Source organism: Populus trichocarpa, chromosome 7 (genome assembly GCF_000002775.5).
Source record: "Populus trichocarpa isolate Nisqually-1 chromosome 7, P.trichocarpa_v4.1, whole genome shotgun sequence".
NCBI lineage: Eukaryota > Viridiplantae > Streptophyta > Magnoliopsida > Malpighiales > Salicaceae > Populus > Populus trichocarpa.
Window position 1 is genome coordinate 2,012,966 of NC_037291.2, and position 21,050 is coordinate 2,034,015.

Sequence of the window (21,050 nt, forward strand, 5' to 3'; positions counted from 1 at the left end):
TCTCTTCCATCCTTTTCCTCAATTATTAGCCACAGCCAGGTTAATATCCATCCTTTCGTTTTTACCCCTTTCCCTACTTCCTAACAAAAAGAGCCTAAAACAAACTTCACATCCCTACACTGCTTCCATGTTGAACGGATTATGGCTTGGCCCAGGGCACAAAAATATAGTAATGATATACGTTGAGGCCTACATATTATCTAACATTTCCTGGTAATAGCATGATGATTGGCGCCGAAGAAAACTAATTGAGATTAAAATAAGGCAGTAAGTACACACCTAACACATGCAACCAATTATTATCTTATTGACAGTTTTAGGAACAAGTATGTGATCAGTACACGCCACCTTAGACCAGTGACTCCATTACAATGTAGAAACCAAGAAGTTGGAAATTGAAGAATTTCAGACAAAATTCCAAGCAACTCATTGCTGGCTGAACTAACAATGAATCAGCATTCACTTACTGCTAAAAATACAAATCCAACTTTGATCGATTAAGATATATGGATGATATCCATCTTGAATTTAGTAGCATTACGGTCAAAGTGATGTACCTAAGATCGATAATTTATTGCAACCGCAGGCTTATTCTCACCATGGAGGTTATCGCATCTCAGCGAAACCTCTCCACATGCCATCCTGGTTCTTTAAAGATCAAATATATATCAATAAACACGAGCCTTTGGTGGGAAGGTCTCAACCTCATCATCCAATGTGTTCATGTGAACTGGCCTGTAATCAAGTCGGACCTTCTCCTTCTCCCAATACCTGCAAATCCAACAAGAACCGTCGTGTTAACATGAATGAATAATGAGTTTGACTTGGATGGAATCACAATCCTCCAAACTAACAGGTTGACTCATCATTTGAATTGCTCCGTTTCAGAATTCAGTTTCTGCTATGATAACAGGAAATCTACATCTTCGATTCAAATAAATAATCTTCTGGTAGAAACAAGATATAAGACTTACCCCAGAGTGTGCTTCATCCATTTCTCATCATCTCTTTTCTGCAAAAGCAAAGCAACTTACTTTTATTGCAAGAAAACTGGAAGCAAAAGAGAAACAATTAACTTAAGAGAGAACTAGACTAACAGTGAAGTCTTCACGGGCATGTGCTCCTCTGCTCTCTTTCCTGGCTTCAGCAGAGTGCATAGTTATACAGGCATTTATCAAAAGGTTTTCCAACTCTACAGTCTCGATCAAGTCAGAGTTCCTGTTAAAAGACATGGTAATTGAAGTTCAAACAACAAAGAAACTGCAAATAATTTGATCATCAACAGCCTCAACTGTAATATACCATATTAAACTCCGATCTTTCACTTTAACATCATGAAAGCTTTCCCATGCTTTATCAATCAAATGACAACCTGCAGAAGTAACAGGGTAGGAATAATAAGCATAGTAAGATAAATATGATCAAAATTAAAATTGCCTCAAAATAATGGCAGTATAATCAAATTGAAGCCAATTGAAAATTTAAAATAGTTTAAAAAATAAAAAAAAATAAAATTAGAACTGTGGGACTGGTATTTGAGTCCTAAGCCCTTCCCTTCAAGTTCATGTAATAATAACTCAATTTTACAATTCATGCAAAAAGGAGAAAAAGAAAGGGACAAGGAAAAGGGAAAAAGATTGGGACAATCAATATCCATTAAATGCAGCTAGAGGATGGTATGCTAGAGACCGTAATGGTTTAATTTAATGTACCAACAAGAGGAAGTAGTGATAGTTCACTTTACTAGATCAACATGCATTCCACAAAACATGACCTGAGAGTTTTGGAATTATAGCAAGACAAAACAGTAGTTCATGTAAATTGAGTACCCTCTTCCAATGTTTCTTGCGTGCGAAACACTGCAGCATTGCTCTGCATTATCCTCTGCATATTTAACCGAATTTGTGAAGTTGGAATTGATCCATTTGAATTTCTTAGTTTATCCAGCCGTGCAATAGTTCTCTCCCCAGCATCCTTTTCCAAAGGTTTCTGTTTCTCCCCTGCAATATGAGATTTGAAGACATCAAATCCTCGAGCCTTTCTTTTTCTTTGTATAGGAAACTAAATCCTAACACCTACCCATCACTAATTCATCTACAGCAATTAAACATTCAACTTGCCTGGTCTATGGATCTCAGCTACTCTATTTGCACAAGCTCGGCCAAACACAACAATGTCAAGAAGAGAATTTGCACCAAGTCGGTTGGCACCATGAACTGAAGCACAGGCTGCCTCACCAGCAGCCATTAGTCCAGGAATAACAGCATCTGGATCATCACCTTTAATGGTTACTACCTGAAGAACATAATGAGCTACAGTTAAGAAAGCAGGATACTGAAAATGAATTGTGTACGAGTGTGATGGAATCGAAAAACAACATTGTCTGATTTAAAAAAATATTATATTTTTGCTGATTTGAAATGTGCTCTTTCATGAACATGTTATACTGAAGCATGATAATTTAACCCTAAAGCACCTGGTTCTAAATATTTTCTCAATTGATTATTTAGCCTTCTGTTGGTTTATGTACACTTTTTTTTTTTTTTGAAAAAGTTTGGTTTATGTACACTTTTTTTTTTTGAAAAAGTTTGGTTTATGTACACATGTTTTATAGCATCTGACTAGTGACAATAGCAAAACCCAAAAGATGCATTTCTTTAGCTCTCACCTCTCCATGGTAATTTGTGGGGATTCCACCCATGTTATAATGCACAGTTGGTAACACTGGGATGGGTTCCTTTGTAACATCCACACCAGCAAAAATGGCAGCAGTTTCAGAAATACCAGGAAGCCTCTCCTTGAGCACATCTGGGGGCAAGTGATTCAAGTGCAGATAGATATGGTCCTTCAAAGGTCCTGTCAAAACAGCATGAAATTCGTTCTATATATTAAACTGAGTATCCATATCAGATAGAGAGCAGGTACTACTTTCAATCCTTGTAGTCTAGTGTAACAGGGCAACCTATGGATATATAGCTTCTCACTCAAACCTAAAAGTAGATATCGGTCCAGGCATAAATAAATGTATTACAACTTTCCATGATTCACAAGAAACAAGCAACTGCGAATATAAACTAGAAAAGAACAAAAATAAACATAAGAAATATTTCTTACTAAAACCTACATTCTAGTCATACAAAAATCTACTGTTCTGAGAATCTGTTCTAGATCAGCTCACAGTTCAAGTCAAATCTTCAGGTACAAGAAAAATAATGATAATAAACATACACATAAAATCTGCTAAATGCATGTCATTAGCAAATATCAGGATCTAGTAATCAAGCATACCTACACCGCGACCTTCCCGAATTTCCATGGTCATGGATCTTGAAACAACATCTCTTGAAGCAAGATCCTTGGCTGTAGGTGCATACCTTTCCATAAATCGCTCACCTTCACTATTCCTAAGGATGCCACCTTCACCACGAGATCCTACGTGACACAGATAAAAAATAGAATCAGGCATTGTTCAGTTTAAAATGAATCAAAATCAGTTTATTTGGAGAAAGTAATCATGCTACATTCATAACATGCAAAAAAAAAGAAGGAAAAAGACATGCAACGCGTTTTCCAAGTGAGCTGAAAAAAGAAGCAACCTTCTGTAATGAGGCACCCAGCCCCATATATGCCTGTAGGATGAAACTGAACAAACTCCAGATCCTGCGGAAGTATACATCAAGAAGAAAATAAATACCTGGATATGAAAACTTCTATATTACTCACTTCAGGTATGAGAATCACAGCTAACCTCAAGTGGAATCCCGGCCCGTGCAACCATTGCATTTCCATCTCCAGTGCATGTATGAGCTGAGGTTGCAGAAAAGTATGTTCTACCGTATCCCTGAGAAAACATACAAGGATACAGGTAAATTGAAGTAAGGCATCTTTTTCAAGTACTTGAAATCCAGCAAGCATTGGCTACAATATAGTACCCCTGTGGCCAGAATTGTTGACGCAGCACGGAATCGATGCAATGTCCCATCTTCCATATTCAATGCAATTACTCCTTGGCAGCTACCTGTTCATCAAACATCAATAAGCAGTCAACTTACAGCATATGCATCCTCCAAGTATAATAACAAGAAAATACACTGTTTATTCTATGTAAAGGCCTAAAAGAAAAAAAATTTAAAAAAAGCAAGAAATTCAATATAGATAATAAAATAAATGCAATGTAATAAAGCTTAAAAGTAAATACAACTAAAAATGAACCAAAAAGGCACCACTTAATGTAACATCTTGAATATGACTTGTACGGCAACAATACAAAATTATCTTGAACAATTATGAGAAACCATCAACTAGCCTAATGGCAGAGATCTGATAAGCTCAGTACCCAAAATCCCTTGAAGCCCATGACGTAAAGATGTTTCAACCAATTAGAGCAACCATGTACAAATGGTTTTAGTCCATGTACATGGAGTTTGGTTAATGGAGGATGATAAGGTCTAAGGGTAATAATGGGAAAAAAAAATAAAAAATTGTATACCAAATCCATTCCCTCTATTATTGATGTTTTCTATGATTTGGAGAGACTTAAAGGTTATCATAAATCCTCCAATCTTTCCTCTCTTTGGAAATAAACCCCAAAACAAGCTTGGAGGGTTTAATCCCTCTCCCTTCCCTTTAAAACCCTCCCAAACATAGTCTGAGATACACTGATTGTTTTATACCACCAAGCACAAACAAGTGAACAATGTTAGAAAAAAATGTAAATGATATTTATAAACATACCGTCATTATTCATTATTAGATCCAGAGCAAAATATTCCACGAAGAATTGTGTATTGTGTTTCATAGCCTGGCCATAGAGAGTATGCAAAAGAGCATGCCCAGTTCTATCAGCAGCACATGCACAACGATATGCCTGCCCACCTGTAAGAATAACCAAATATTAGAAAGCTATTTACATAAAGCACATTACTCTGCAATCTCAAATCACCTTTTCCAAAATCTAGACTTTGACCCCCAAATGCACGCTGATAAATTTTTCCATCTTCTGTTCGAGAAAATGGTAAACCATAGTTCTCAAGTTCAATGACTGCTTTTGGCGCCTCCCTACACATGTATTGTATGGCATCCTGATCACCTGTGCAAATATCATAGAACATTGATGTTCAAAAACAAAATTTAGTCATGAGCATCACAAAATATAGATTGTGATATTTGTGTGATGTTCATAAGCCCCTTAGCCTAAGTCCCAATTTCCCAAAACACAAAGATCTTTCAAAATGAAAAGCGGTACCCTTCAGCAAATATAAGGAATACACATGTAATGCCAGTGGTTTACTGTATCAGATGCCAATTTATCTTTGACTTTGTAAGACGAAGATAAGTATAAAGGCAGAGCAGCCTCATTAAATGTAGGATAATTACTTGCATCACAGTAAAATCTCAACTTTCCAGATTCAATGTAATGCATGCACTACAACAAAAAGTTCCTAGTTCGATCAAGTAACATACCCAACCAGTCACTTCCCTTGACAGTGTCGTACATGTGCCATCTCCAATCATCTTCAGTCATATTTCCCAGAGCGGCATTAATACCACCCTACAGAATTTAGCATTACATAGCATATCAGTAATACATCCATCCAAAAAGAAGCAGACTTCAGATATCAGATAGTGGCATCCCATTTAAGTGCAGTTAATGTTTATACCTACAGTAACTACACCTGATCCAACAGCGAAAACATAATATAAAAAAAGTCATAACAAGCAAAAAAAGAGGTGTTTTCTTATCTGAATCTTAAAGACAGGACCCTAAAGCTCACATGCCCTCATGATCCCCAGTTAAAAATCACACTAAGCACAAAGACAGCACATGCCCTTCTAATCCTCATCCCCCATTCACCCAAACTGCTTCCAAAATATTACCAACGGTTAAAAATATGAACCTCGTATCCTAGTTAAAAATCATACTAAGCACAAAGATAGCACATGCCCTTCTGATCCTCATCCCCCATCCACCCAAACTGCTTCCAAAATATCACCAAGGGTTCAAAATATGAACCTCGTATCAATAGCAAAACCACCCCCAGTGGTTTAGAAGCCCTTATGTCTCTCAGTAAACATTGTATTCTTCCAACCAAGAATGAATTTAGGAAACCAAAAATGTTGATCCAGCCATCTTTCTACACTTAAAGTATGCACAAATCATATAATATCAGCTAGAACATAACTCAACCACAAAATCTCCGATACATCAATATTTATACTCTACCACCTTCAAGCTGACAGCATACCTGAGCCGCAACGGTGTGCGAACGAGTGGGAAAAAGCTTGGTAATGCAAGCCGTGTTGAATCCATGCTCTGAAAGTCCAATAGCAGCTCTCAATCCCGCACCGCCAGCTCCTACCACAACCGCATCATAAGTATGATCCACAACCGTGTACGAGGATCTCCCCCCAGTCTATCAAACAATCCACCACAAACATCATATAATCAAACAAGCAAAAATTTAACCTAGCTTATTACGAAAAATCACAAATGCAAGAAAACAAACAACAAACAATTATCAAGAGCCGTGCTAATTTTGATTTGCAGCTTATATCAGCAAACTAGTAAACTAACTAGCTTTTAAAAAAAACAATAACTCATAAAAAATCGAATTCCTAAACAATTATAGAAAAACCCTCGATAGTAGAATCTAAACGGAAAATGTAACCCTAACATAATACAATCGCATAATATTGAACAAAAATCAACTATTAAAGAAGCTTGAAAATCACAATCAAGTAACAAGTGAGCTATCAAAAACCCTACGATTCAGATGAAAATGAAAAGAAGAGACGTACAGTATCGGTGGAGAAAAATCTGGAAATGTGAGATCTAAAAGAGTCATTAGATGATCTCTTGGTTGAACAAGGAAGGCGAAGGCCACGAGCCACGCACCGCCACATCTCTCTCTTTTCTGTTTTTGTGTTTGTTACCTGTGATGGAGAGTTTGCAGTGAAGGAAAGTTTGTTATAATATTCTCTATCAATCTGAGAAACGGGGAGAGAAGGGGGCGTGTGTTCTATTTTGTTTAATTGCCAAAGGAACAAAAAGAAAACATCGTTGGCATTTTAAGATAGATAATTGTATTTTCTCTTCTCTCAAAAAAAGAAACAACAAATCTAATTTTAGTGTCCGCTTGTCCTGTACTTTATAAAAAAAAATATTTTTTTTATTTTTTTTATTATGATATGTTAATATTAAAAATAAATTTTAAAAATAAAAAATATTATTTTAATATATTTTTAAATAAAAAAATTAAAAAACAATTTCCACTATGTTCTTAAATACCTTTTATTAAGAGACTAAATATTTCATATTTAAAATGTTACTACCATATTTATGATCATTTGAGCTATTAAATTTAAGTAAAATAGTATACAAAATTATTTATTAAATTTAATTTTATATGTATCAAGATATTTATATTATAGCAATCCCAAATATTAAATTAAAAAAAAAGAATAGTAAAAAAATGATTTAATAAATTCAAATATCATGGACTTGGGGCATGGGTGTTGGATCAAAATATTTATTATAACAATCCCAATTGTAAAGTGAAATATAAGAAAATTCAAGACAATTCGAAATTGCTTTCTATTCCTCTTTTTCTTTATTTTAATCCAACTATTACCATTTAGATAGTATTTAAGTACACTAACAAAATAAAATAAAAAGAAATAACATGTTTTTCTATTATTTATATTTTAAAATAATAAAAATTCGATCTCAAGCTATTTTTTATGTCCTTGTCTATCCATTAAACAGTCTTTTTTTCGGAATCTTGTTATTTCAAAGTTTTTGTGCTAAGTCAATCATTCGTGAAGAGTTGGTAGACGTTGATAGACAATAAATGATGCAACGTGGCATGCGTTTGGAGGGTAATCATGGTGATTTAGGAGACCACAAGAACAACTTCAATCGATGGTGACGTGGCGGTTGTTGCGGAGAGGAACCACGTTGGTGCTCTTTTTGGCCACGATCAATTTTTGATGGAGGAGGTAGCCACGTAGCCCAGCAACCTCACCATTAAACACCAAAAAAGTATTGTACTTGTCAAGGGGTTGATCACAAGCGTGGTCCCTCTACTTAGTTAATTTGAGCAATCGAATACCCTACTTCCAATTTAATTGATTGAGTCCTTCTACTTTCAGTTTTGCGATATGAACCCTCCGTCCAATTTTCGAATATAGCAATATCACAGGATAGCGGCTAATATGGTAGATGGTAAGGTTCGTATTCTTTTTTCATTAGTAAACATGTTTTCCTAAGCTCGGTTGGTGTTTTTTTGTTATTATTATTAGTTATAAAAATACAGAGAGGAATTAAAAGAATTTTTACGTGCTTTCCGGTCAATTTTTCAACAAAATTCTAAGGAAAGGGACAAATTAAAAAAAAAATCATATTATTTAGGATGAGATATTAAGTGTTTTTTCTTCCTTGAGTTCAGAGGGTTTTTTTTATATATAATTTATCCTTTATTTTAAGAATGCTTAAAATAAAAGCAATCACAGCGTGAAAAACTCTAGAATAATTGACCTAACCCCACCCTGCCTCCCTCCCCGACACTCGCGCTCACACACACAAATACATAAAATATGTATTAAAAGAATAATTGTTAATTTGTCAAATTTAATTTCTCGTATGAATGTTTTAGGATATTAAATGTGAAATTCAATAATATTTATCATAGTCAGATTAATTTATTTAATATAATTATTATTTTTAATTTAAACATAGCTTTAATTTGAATATTACAGGAGCATGGGTGCCAATATTTTGCTTAGCAACATTAATTTATGATTATAGTTATAGCTAATTATAAAAAGCCTTTTAAGGTTTAATCGCATTTTAACTTTTCCGTTGTACTTTAAAAAATTACAATATATTATACAAAAAATTAAAAGATAAAATTATCTTTATATATAATATATGAGAAGAGATAGACTATATCCACACTTAACATTTTTTTCTCCTTCTCTCTCTAGTCCTAATATATCTCTTCTAAAATTCACAATCTCTCTCTCATAAAACCTAAAAATCTAAACCATAACACTAATAGTTCTCTTCTCTCAAATCCAAACCAAAATTTGAATCCAAATACTCTGATTAAATCCTACCCCATCTAAATTGGATCTTCAATTTTGATTACTTCTAATCATAATTGATAATTTCTCTTTTAGGGTTTCTTAATTTGATATGCTACCAGGTTCTAGTTTATATTTTTTAGGTTCTATCGTGCCTAATTTTTATAATCTCATAAATGGGTTTATAATTTCTGATATCGGTGATTTATTGATATTTAATGCTTAATTTTGTGAGGGAAGTGAATGAGTGTCTAGGACCCTTATATGTTGCATGACAAGAAGATCATTATTTGATTATTGTAGTTGCAGATAAGTCTCTTGTTGACTCTCAATGACGGGTTGACACCAAGTTTAATGTAGTTGAGCTTCTTGAAACTACATGGTCTAAGCATTCAAGTGAGGATGTAATACTACTAGATGAGGATCTAATCAAAACATGTTATGTGGATAGTATAACATATACGTTTAATATTAAGTTAGACTTAAATTTTATTAAGTGATTCTGCATGTAGTTTTCTTATGAGAAGTCACTATTAATAACAAGGTTGCTAGCTTGATTATAGACAATAGTAGCTGCGATAACATAGTTTTCCTTGGAGACAGTGAAGAAGCTTCAATTAACGATTGAAAATTATTCTATGCCATATAAGTTGACATGGTTGAATGGAGATACAAAGGTAATCATTAACAAACACTATTTTTTTTTTTATGGGATAAAAATATTTTAATGATGCTTCGTGTGATATGATGTCTATAGATACATGTTATTATTGTAAAATATAGAAGTTGTGGTCATATATTTTAGATGTATTTAGTTGTTAAAAAAAAAACTAATGCTACGTGTAGTTTTAAAAAAAGAGCTTTGTGAGCTGAGTTAGTAGAATATTTATGTTTGTATTGTGTACATGCGTAGCAGTGTAGGAGCATGACTGAATTGATCGTTTAAAATGCTATACTTCAGGGTTTTTTTTTTTATGAAATAAAATTCAAGTATCGTTTAGTGAAATGATGGGGAAGCATTGACTAAATTGTTAAAGGAAAAAGATTTGGAAATATTATGAAACTTAGGGGATATTATTAAAAAAATTTAGATAGGAACACATAACCCGAAATTTATTATTAAAATGTTTTTAAAAATGCATTCCAACCATAAAAACAAATACTACCGCAAGGAGTGAAGTAAGTATTAACATACTAAGGTCACATTTGTTTTTTGATTTTAAAAATGCTTTTGAAAAAAGTTAAATTTATTTTATTTTTTCTTTTACTTCAAATTAATATTTTTTTTTATGTTTTCAAATCGTTTTGACATGTTAATATCAAAATAATTTTTTAAAAATAAAAAATATTATCTTAATATATTTTCAAATATAAAATATTTTAAAACATAATCGTTAATATATTTTTAAACACTTAAAAAAAAGATAGGAGGTGGTAGTTGAGTTAGATGAAGACCGAGATGGGCACAATGGTAGTATTGACATAAGTAACAATGATAAGAAAAATTAAAATAGTTGGGTGATAACAATAATACATGTTTTTATTTTTATTTTATTTTAAAAGGGATTAAACCATAGTTATCAAACTCAGTTTGGGGGTTGACCCGGCTAAGGTGTCAAGTCCTGGGTTACACGAGTTGACCTGGATCAATCCGAAAAAATCTAAAAACAATATTTGAGATTTTAATATTTTATATGAAAAAATTAATAATCAATCCATATGAATATAGACTATACACATTGTAAATAATGAAGTTTAAAATAATATTTCAAAATGTTTTTTATCTCACATTGAAAAGATACTTTCTTGTTCTTTTAAGTTGAAGTATTTAAATAATTTTTTTTATTCCACATTGAAAAAACATAATTTTGTTTTTGCGAACATAGAGTATATATACTGAAAAGCTTCAAATTTCACATTGAAAAAATAAAACATTATCTTAGTATTTATATAGTGAACTTTGAAATGAATTAGTAACTATTTGAAAAATATAAAAAAAAATGGATCTCTAACTAGAAAAAAAAATATATTTAAAAAAAACAGGTTTTTATTGTGTATTTTCGGATCAACTTGGATCGATCTATTTTCTCTATACCAATTACAAGCCCGGTTTTCAATATACTAACTCACTTAATCAATAGCCCAAAACTTGATCTAGGTCATGAACCGGTGCTCTGTTTTAGTAACTTTTTTGTAATATGTCTAATTTCTCGGTCGACTAAAAGAATGCATTAATTAAATTTGGATTGGATCACGTCGCCAACAGGCAAGAAACCCAATGAAAGCCTAACCACCTATAAATGTAATTGGGCCTACAGAACCTTTTGTCATTTGCTGATGGGCCTAGTGTCTGAACTTCTTTTGTTACTCTCGATTAAGCTCAGTGAAAAGTATAAAAATTTTGCGAATTTGCCTCTCCTGTCCGTCGGCAATTCGCAAAACAAATTAATAATTGGGAATTTTAGCATTCCAAAAACAAAGAAGAAGCAGATAAGGTTTATCAGGTAAAATATAAAGATACAACCGAAAGTTTTTTAGTTTGAAACTTATATGAATTTATATTTAATTTTCATAAAATAAAATTAGAATAAAAAAATTTAAACTTCTAATCATTCGGTTATTAGATTTTTTATACTATATTAAAGAATTATAATTATTTTAATCTAAAATTTTAAATTATTAAATAAAATTTTAAGATATAATTTATAAAAATAAATAATCTTGTAATTCAGGTTGTAATTCAGGTTGCTGTCCAAGAGAGCCCACGTGATAAACCCACGACGTGCAGCTTCTTAAACCATAGGGAGAGGCGACGCAACCACTGGCAGATTCATTAACACAAATCGACAAATCATCGAGAAAGAACAAAACAAAACAACCTTGGAAAATGAAAGGAAACCTAACAAAGAGTTGATTGAGGATCATATAATGGCTAAATCTTCGTGTGATAGTGAAATGACTTCCATTCCTCGTGGAATGATGGTCTTTCTCATATATTATCATTAAATTTTGGTTTTTGGCCTTTTCCTTTTTGTGTTTAATTCGAGAAATCTAACCCATATATATATATATATATATATATATATATATATATATATATATATATTGCAGTTACTCATGGACAGCATCGTGTTAGCACATAATTTTTGTTAGAAGGTTTTGGATCCCTGAGAACTTGGAAGAGAGAATATTAAGTTCTCACAGCCTGTAACACAAGGTGTTTTGTAGCCCGCAGCCTATAGCCCCAAGATTTTTTTTGGTTGGCAGAAATATTCGAACTGCTGATATGCATTAGATTAGATGAGGTTTTAATGATGTTAATACATGCCAGTGAAAAATATTACAGAATTGATGAAACGAATATATCTAACTTAATCATCTTGTCAACCACAAGGATTAATTCAAATATAGCTATTTTGAGAAGAATAAATAATTATACAGGAATCTAAAATTGTTTAGCACATTATTATTTTTGTGTTTAGTTGCGCATTTAATTATTTTTTTATCCACCAATTTAATTGAAGAAATCAGATGAAGTGAACTTTGTACTTGAATTGTTTCTACGCAACCCCACACGGTAACGTTTTGTAAAGAAATTTTATATATCCAATTAGTAGCAATAGTTCAAGGCTTGTGTCACTACCGCAGGCTCATCAAAGCAGAAAAACAGTAACATTTGCTTGGCCATCCGAATAATGTGGTGTTATTTAAGACAAATACTTGATAATTAATGAGCCAAAATAAAGCAATACTTTAGTTTTCTTGAAAAATCGGAATCAGAAAGAAAACATTGAAATTTCTTGTTCAAATACAATGTTTTTTTTTATCTTGAAAACTAATAAATTAGTTTTTCAGTTTTTTTAAATTTGAACTGAGTTTGAAGAACACATTTTAGAAGTTCTCTCCAATTTTTTCAATACAAGTTTTTTATTGTTTTTTAAATGGAAAACAAATATAAACAATACAATCTTTTATATATATAAAATTATTTTTAAAAAATGTAAAGGAATAAAATTATTTAGGACAAATACTTGATAATTAATGAGTGAAAATAAATTCGAAAACCGTGTTTCTTATAAGTTTTACATTTGCAATATCATCAATTATTGATCTAATACGTCACATGTAACTTTCTCCTTCAAGATTGTTATGTCACTCCTTTTATGGCAATCATCTTATTAAAATATCTCTATCGTTTGTATGCATCTCGAAGAAGACTTGTGTTCGTTTCCATCTGACCACTAGTTTCAACAAAAAGGACGACATGACGTTCGCCGATTAATTATTGGGCTTTTAGAATAGGATTTGTGTTTCCTTTTCCATTAATTTTCTTCCACTTTTGTTAGAATAAGATAACATGAAAACATTAGGTCTCGAGTTGCCCCAGTGGCTGGCAAAGAGAAGGAAAAAAAACAAAACAATTAATATTGATTAGCAATGTTCAATGAATAATTAGCTAAGAACATATATGCTAGACTTGACACCTACAAGTGATGTTGCTAGAGTACATAGGAGGCCTCTACAGGGCCGTAAACTGAATTATCAGCAGATCATTGTCTTGTTTACTGGTTAAATAAATTATCAAATAGATGGAAGATGCGCCTCTGTTATGATATATACAAATCTCTACTGAATATCATGTATATTATTGAAGAAATATTTAATATAATTATTTAAAAAAAAAAAAATACAGTACCAACCAACTCATGCAGGCTTTAATATTTGTATAGATTAGGGTATGAATAAAAAAGGAAGAAGAGGCCAGCCTCTTAGCTGGAAAAGAAGGTGATCAGCACTAGTGTTGGGAAACTGAATAATTAGAAAAGAAGGGGTCCTACGCCTGCAAACAATATCGAAGATATGCATGGGACCAATCAAGAAAGGCTAAAGAAACTACTAACAACCAATTTATAACGGGAAATAGGAGAAAAGGGAAACGGGGCAGCCTCCCAAACGACAAAACAGCCTTTGTTTGCCTCAGTTTTCATTCCATTTGTGCTCTGGTGAGATCCAGAAAGTATCACTTTCCTAGAAAGTCACGGGGAAGCTCACAGGAGGCCCTGCGCGCGGTTCCCTGTTGTATTGGTACTCGTAGGGTCCAAAATATGTCACCGGGAAGCATCCTATGTTAACACTTTGTTTTCATGATGAGGCCTCGTGTTTCTCTTATATATATATATATTGTGATTAAGATTGTTGCCTATAAATACTTTCAAAAATAAAATAAAATAAAAATAGTCATGTCTTCCTTATCCTGGAAATCTGCAATATCTTCGTGGTGGGGACTCGTTGAATGGCTATGAATGCTTATTTCTACTATATTTTATCTTATTTTCGGACTTATAGTTTTCTGATAAATTTTATCTTGAAAAAAAATATATCTTGAAAAGACAGGTGACATGTAAAACTTACAGGTTATCTAAAATCTCGACTCCTAGTTGAGATGGGATATTGATATTATGAACATGTAATCCGAGAAAAGTAATATTTATACGTACTGATAGTAATAAAGTGAATTATATTGAAGAAAAAACCATATGACAAGCTATATGAATGAATAATTACTCCTGAGTCCCAACATGGAGGGACCTAGGGTAAAAGTAGGATTTACAATGCGGGGAAGGTAGAGGGTTGTGGTCCTATAATATTATCTTGGGGTGTACACATCGATTTGTTCACAGATATCAGCTGGTATATCATCAAACGCCCAAAGAGACTTACTAAGCCGTTGGAACAATCCAGTGGTGCTCAAAGCTTCACGTACAGAGATCAAGAACTTCGTTTTGTATATATATCCAACATATATATATGCATATGGGAACGCAGAGCTAGGATGAGGAATAGAGTGGTCTCCATTGAAGAATTGATGGCATATATGCATGCTAGCTGCTGCTGTCCTTTATCATGTAACTGTGAGTAGGTGCTTGACTCTTATGGGCAAGCCCTTGGGAAAATCGACAAAAGGAAAGGCAAAGGCTTGATCGGTATCAACCAGTTCCCAGTGGAAGTTGAGGACCAAATGGTGGATGAACACGGCCATTTCTAGTTTTGCCAATTCCGATCCTGCACAAAGTCGCGGTCCTCCCCCAAATGGCATGAAGTAATTACTACTCGTCGTCCCACTCGAACTTGTAGAAGCACCACGAGCATTGTTATGCTGTTGTCATCATCGCCATTGATAACATAAATAAACAAAAAAGCAAGGTAGCTATAATCAACATACAAGCATGAGAAATAATTTTGTCATAAATACCAAAATAAAATAAAATAAAGGGCAAATATTCTCGTCTTCTTAAAGACCAGCACCATTTCAATTTAAGCGCTAATTCAAATACGTACTAATTTCATTTAAGTGTTAAATCATATCTTAATTACATGACAATTCTAATTAATTAATAATTTCCAAGATTGATGTTACTGACACATCCTAACAGTTAAGATTCGGAATTTTATACCAATTTTTTGACAAGTGGATAGAGATTTGAGGACTAATTAATAACGTTTTTACTCAAACTAGATATTTAATCTGTGACAGATACCGACCCTAAAAAACAAGTAGGATTTGACTGCCTCTACCTCCTTATCTGACGAATCAAAGGAGTCCAGATTTACAGAAAAGATATATAATCAAGCTGGGAAAGATTTAATTTGATTAAATCTAATAATCTGAGAAATCAACTCATTATTTATTTAATCTAATTATAACTTGATTTAATTTTAAAAAATACATTAAAATATAAATAAAATTAATTTAAATTAACCCAATCAATCCAAGTTAACTTACTTAATTGTAAATAAAACCAGGTTTAATAACTTATTCACAGTCGAGACGACGGAAGTAGCTTTCGAGAAATCAAAACACATTGAATGGTAAAATGGACATATACGTAGCAAAAGGACAAAACAGTAAAAGACAACGTCGATGGCTCGATGTCAAAAACTAGTCACGGACAATTGTCAATAAATGTTCACAAAGTCACTTCTATGTCGTTAAAATGTTCAGTGCCCAATTTAAACTTCCCTCGATTGAGCAATTATTCAGTAGAGTTCTGGGAAATACTACCTCCTCGAGTCCTTCATATTTATAGTATAATAGCATAAATATATTTTATATTAATAGACTGTCCATTTTGTCTCTTACTCTACATTCCTACTTAATTATTCCATGATTTAATTTAGACTACGTCGTTTGGATAAAAATAGTTTCATGAAAAAAGATAAGATGTGTGTGGATTACAAGGATTCCAGGAGTAATGAATCTGTTTGGTTTTGGGTATGCTATAAAATTAAATATAATAATAGGTTATATATATACTGACGTGCTGGGCTAAAATCATCTGTAAATTACTTGACAATATATTATCATGGTGTTTTAACTAAAACCACATTAAGGATGTCTTTTAAATTTAAGAATTATTTTAGAAAATAAATTCATTATTAAAAAATGTAAATTCTTTCATTGATAAAATAAAATTTTAAAAAACAATATAAGTAAAAAAACGATACAAAGGTTCTTTTTACATATATAAAAATACCAAAATATTATATAATTTAATCAAGATTCACGTGTACTGTATATTTTTTATAATAAGATTTTTTTTAGATCATGGTTTTTTTAAGTGGAATTAGAATTCTTTAATTGGTGGCCTTGATTACAACAGCATTATATGTGAATGGAGACAGAGACAACAGTCTTTTGACAGTGTTTGGGTAATTACCGGTGTTCTGGTCAGATGATGGATGTTGCTTTATAAAATATTTTTTTATTTAAAAATAATATTTTTTTATTATATTAAAAATTTATTTTTTATATTAGTATATTAAAATAATTAAAAAATATAAAAAATTATTTTAAAGAATTTGATTTTTTAAAAATAACAAAACGATGACTCAACTGCTGATCTCTTAATATTTTTTTTTAGTAACACGGTGTAAAGTGTTTTTATAATTAAAATTAATATTTTTTAAAATTTATTTTATTTTTTATATTAATAAATTAAAATAATTAAAAAAAATAACTTTGATAGTATGAAGAAGAAGAAAACATTTATAAAAGCATTTTTAAAACAGAAGCAACTTTCGACTAAAGAACAATCACTCCCTGAAAGCAACGAGATTTTAAAAAATAAAAAATAAAAAAGCATGCAAAGGCAATCAGTGATGCACGTGCACATGAGAGGCCCACATCCACATGCGGCTTTAAAGGCAGAGTGAGACCCATTGTCCTAACAAGCAAAACATCTTGTTTAATGATGGTGACAGTTCATCAGTAGGGTGGTCTCGTGGGGGTTTGACTACGCTCCTTCCTTCTTTTGCTTTCAACGGTTTTGTTGGAATGTTTTCATTGGTTCACATCATCATTCAGTGCTTTATCTACCTATACAATCTTATCTCCATTTCCCTATTTTTTTTCTTTATTTTATTTTATTTTATTTTATTGTTATGGGTTGGGTCCATATTTATTTTCAGTGGCTCCCTAAATTGATTCTTGGGATTTTATTTTTAGAAAATAAATTGCTTTTTCATACTTGTCTGTCCAATATAAAAGTAATATGAAAGAGGTTTACTGACTTTCATATGTATGGTGTTTAAAAATAAAAAATATATTCAGCATGACATAATTTTTTTTATAATACACTTAACATAGTTTTTTTCCTCTCAAAAACTTTGAGCCCTTTAAAAAAAAAATATTTGCGATAAAAACTATATGTGCACGCATATCATAGTCCATTTCTTATTTATCGATAGTGGGTCTTTTTTTAAATAACCCCTCAGTAAAATAATAATAATTCCCCCTCAATAATTTCAAAAGGTTTGCGGTTTTTAACTTTGACCTACTTTATCTTAACCGATCTTATTGATCTAAAATTTAAAAAATTAGTTTCTTAAAAAATCTGTAGTTAATTAACATTTTCCATAGCTTTTGTTGCTATTTTTTAAACTAATTTAAATTAAAGAAAAAACTATTCAAGATCATGTTAAAGAAGCCAGGAACAAACAATTATGATAGGAAATGTTGCTAGTGGACCCTTGTGGAAGAAGACCAAATTGAAAAATCTACGGAACCTTATAATTACTGTGACAGAATTATACGGCGTGATTATAATAATGTCTTAGAAAATAAAAAAGGATGTCTGTCATGGCTTCAAAGCTGTACTACTGACCTGCCATCTCCATGGATTGAAGTGTTGAGGTTGGTCGAAAAGAGTTGAATCTAAATGGACGGCTGAGATCACTGGTAGCACTTTCCATCCACATGGAATGTCGTACCCTTTAAAAGAAAAAAACAGTATTATTAATTACTACTTAAGTAATTAGATAGAGTTGATTAAACTAATTAATATAGTGATATGCCTAAGGTGAGAGGAATCTAATACAACTAGGTTTATCTTACCTTTGTACCGAACATCTTTTAGAGCTTTTCTGTGAAGAAACCTGACTACGTTTCCAAGCCTCAGTGTCTCGCTTATAACCTTCACAAGGTTGTAAAAAAGCATGTATATTGAATTTATTCGTGTTAAAATAAAGAAAAATTCGAAATATTTCTGATAGTAAAAGAGAAGTTAATTAAAAGGAGCTTACGCATTGGGTGAATTCCATTTTTTTGTAATCATCCCAGTTCAATTCCGTCTCTCCTGACCGTTTCTTGGCTCTGGAGATTTGAATATGTTCTTCCTATATTCAATGAGAATAAATATATAAATCCAAAGCATCTACTGTGTATAATAAATGCTGCGAGGTACTGATAGAGTAGGAAGTACAGATTATACTGTGAGGTACTTTTTAGTTGCTTACTTTTAACTGTTGAATAGCACCAGGACAAGCTTGCAAGAAGTAGATGGCTAGAGCTATGGACACAGAAGAAGTTTCGTGGCCAGCAAAGAGCAAGCTTAAGATTAAGTCAAGGATTTGCTCCGTAGAAAGATTTGAATGCTTCAAGACCCATCCAAGAAGATCATCGTCTTCCAAGTTTTCTACTCCACCCTTCGTTTCAGCAATTCTCTCCTCCATCTTTCGCTCTATAAATTTCAAGATGATTGATCGAGACTGCATGTTATAAACAGGACACCCAAAGATGAGATGAAGATACGATAATATCATGACCTTTTTCTTGAATCGTTACCTTTTATGGTTAATTAAAGTAAGATTACCTTCAAGGCTTTTCTATATGGGGTTCCAGGCAAATTTATAGGAGCTGAAACTACTCCTTTCATGAAAGTAACATACTCTTTTTTCAGCTGCTCAGTCTCTGGCTTTCCAGGATCCAAGCTCATGATATGTTTTGCCATCAAATTGAAGGTAAACTGCAATTTCCTTCATATGCTAAGTATTCCTCTCGAATATAGAATTCAGTATTGAAATTCATTTTCTTGGCATTGCAAGTTTGAAGAATTACCTTCTTTGCTTCATCTTGAGCTGAAAATGTACAATTCTCCTTCCAAGAGCTAAGAACAAGCAGGGTTTGCTTCTCCACTTCTTTCAATAGATGAGTTCTTAACCTGGCATGGCTCAAAAAGTTAAGAGATATAATCCTCATGTCTCTATGCATGTCTCCAACAAGAACCAACATGGACCATTTTCCAAGAATTCCACCAATACTTTTTGGATAGCTGCATTCAAATAATCTTCCCTCATTCTGTAGTATAAATCTGTTAAGTCCAGCATCTGCGGATACTATTGTTGGCTCCCCAAACAAATTGGACTTGTAAATCTTTCCATACCTGCATATTATAATCAAGTTTTAAGTGGTATGATTAACAAGATTTCATTTCTTGGTTCTGGCTGTCAATCTTGTTTTCTCGGCAGTCTTAGTCTTACCTTGATATGTGCTGTTCCATGAATTCTCCTATTGAAGTAGCAGAGTAAGGCTTCAGGTAGCCAATGGTTTCTCCAAGAAATGGCCACCCCATGTTGCCTGGTGGGAGATTAAATCTTACTTGCTTTCTTTGCACGAGAATGAAGAGCAAGAGTAGTGATAAAATCGATGGAAGGAGAAAGACAACAAGCTCTGAGTGAGACATGGAGCTTGACTGACTCTATGTCTATCTCTCTCTCACTCACTCTGACTCTCTCCCTCCTCCCCTTTCTCTCCCTGTTGAATTTGCTTAGCTGTTCTAAGCAAAGTGAAATCAGATAGTATATACTTTTGAGGACTTCACCAATATTGTAAGGGCCGTGGAAGTTTAATGTTCTAGAAATCGTTTTGATGGAGCTGCTTGTAATGAAAACATGGAAGCCAAGCCTCCTTTTATAATGTTATTTTATGCTAAAAAAGAAAAAAGAAAAATGGTCATGATGTTGTATTTCCATGCATTTTATCTTAGATTTATTTTACTACACTAGTTTCCTTGTCATTTGCGTTTTCCAATTATATAATTAATATTTTGTATCAATTTGTACTTATTTTCCGACCTTTTCAAACCCATAAAATTAATTTTAATTTCATTAAAATATTTCACAGTATTTTATAACCATGGTTAGAAATTAAAAAGATGCTCTTCACATCATGATGATAAGAAAAAAAAACATATCAATTCTGATAGATAACTTAATTAATCAGATCCTGAGTTTGTTTTCCATAAATCATCAATTCGTGTGCTATAAATCTTAAGACTACTGGAAGTTTACATGGTCATTAACTTCAGGGTCTCAAAAGATTAATCAAGATATACATAAACTGACCCGAACACCCACAATTAAAAAAAACATATCATGTCTCTTTCCTTCGCAAACAAAAAAGAAGAAAACAGGAAAGAAAAAAGCTTTATTTTTTTATTGTAATGCATGGTATCATTTGTTTTAATTCAAAATATTAAAAAGTATTTTGTTGTTTTCGTTTTAGAATAAAGTTAGTTTAAGAAACAAAATAAAAATTGAACAACCAGAAAAGGTTAGAGCTGGATGGGATATAAACCCACACTTAGCTAGGAAGAAGTTTGTTTTCTTTTCCCCAGCAGAGTATTCCT

At 32.5% G+C, this 21,050-nt stretch overlaps 2 protein-coding genes across 2 annotated transcripts; both read right to left on the reverse strand.

The window, feature by feature from the left end:
- Positions 1-287: 287 nt before the first annotated feature.
- Positions 288-7,056, reverse strand: LOC7473170 (succinate dehydrogenase [ubiquinone] flavoprotein subunit 1, mitochondrial). Its single transcript, XM_024605615.2, has 16 exons — positions 6,799-7,056; positions 6,246-6,413; positions 5,464-5,551; positions 4,943-5,089; positions 4,735-4,875; positions 3,933-4,018; positions 3,749-3,841; positions 3,597-3,660; positions 3,289-3,432; positions 2,669-2,856; positions 2,121-2,295; positions 1,830-2,000; positions 1,303-1,372; positions 1,098-1,218; positions 975-1,012; positions 288-771 (listed from the first exon to the last, which is right to left on the reverse strand). Exons 1-16 carry the CDS (start codon positions 6,901-6,903, stop codon positions 669-671), a joined length of 1,902 nt encoding a protein of 633 aa, XP_024461383.1. The 5' UTR covers positions 6,904-7,056; the 3' UTR covers positions 288-668.
- Positions 7,057-14,582: 7,526 nt separating this feature from the next.
- Positions 14,583-20,313, reverse strand: LOC18101214 (cholesterol 22-monohydroxylase CYP90B51). Its single transcript, XM_006380695.3, has 8 exons — positions 19,903-20,313; positions 19,481-19,805; positions 19,236-19,388; positions 18,880-19,131; positions 18,667-18,759; positions 18,479-18,557; positions 18,249-18,355; positions 14,583-15,241 (listed from the first exon to the last, which is right to left on the reverse strand). The coding sequence occupies exons 1-8, from the start codon at positions 20,103-20,105 to the stop codon at positions 14,987-14,989; spliced, it is 1,467 nt and encodes a 488-aa protein (XP_006380757.2). The 5' UTR covers positions 20,106-20,313; the 3' UTR covers positions 14,583-14,986.
- Between the last annotated feature and the right edge of the window lie 737 nt (positions 20,314-21,050).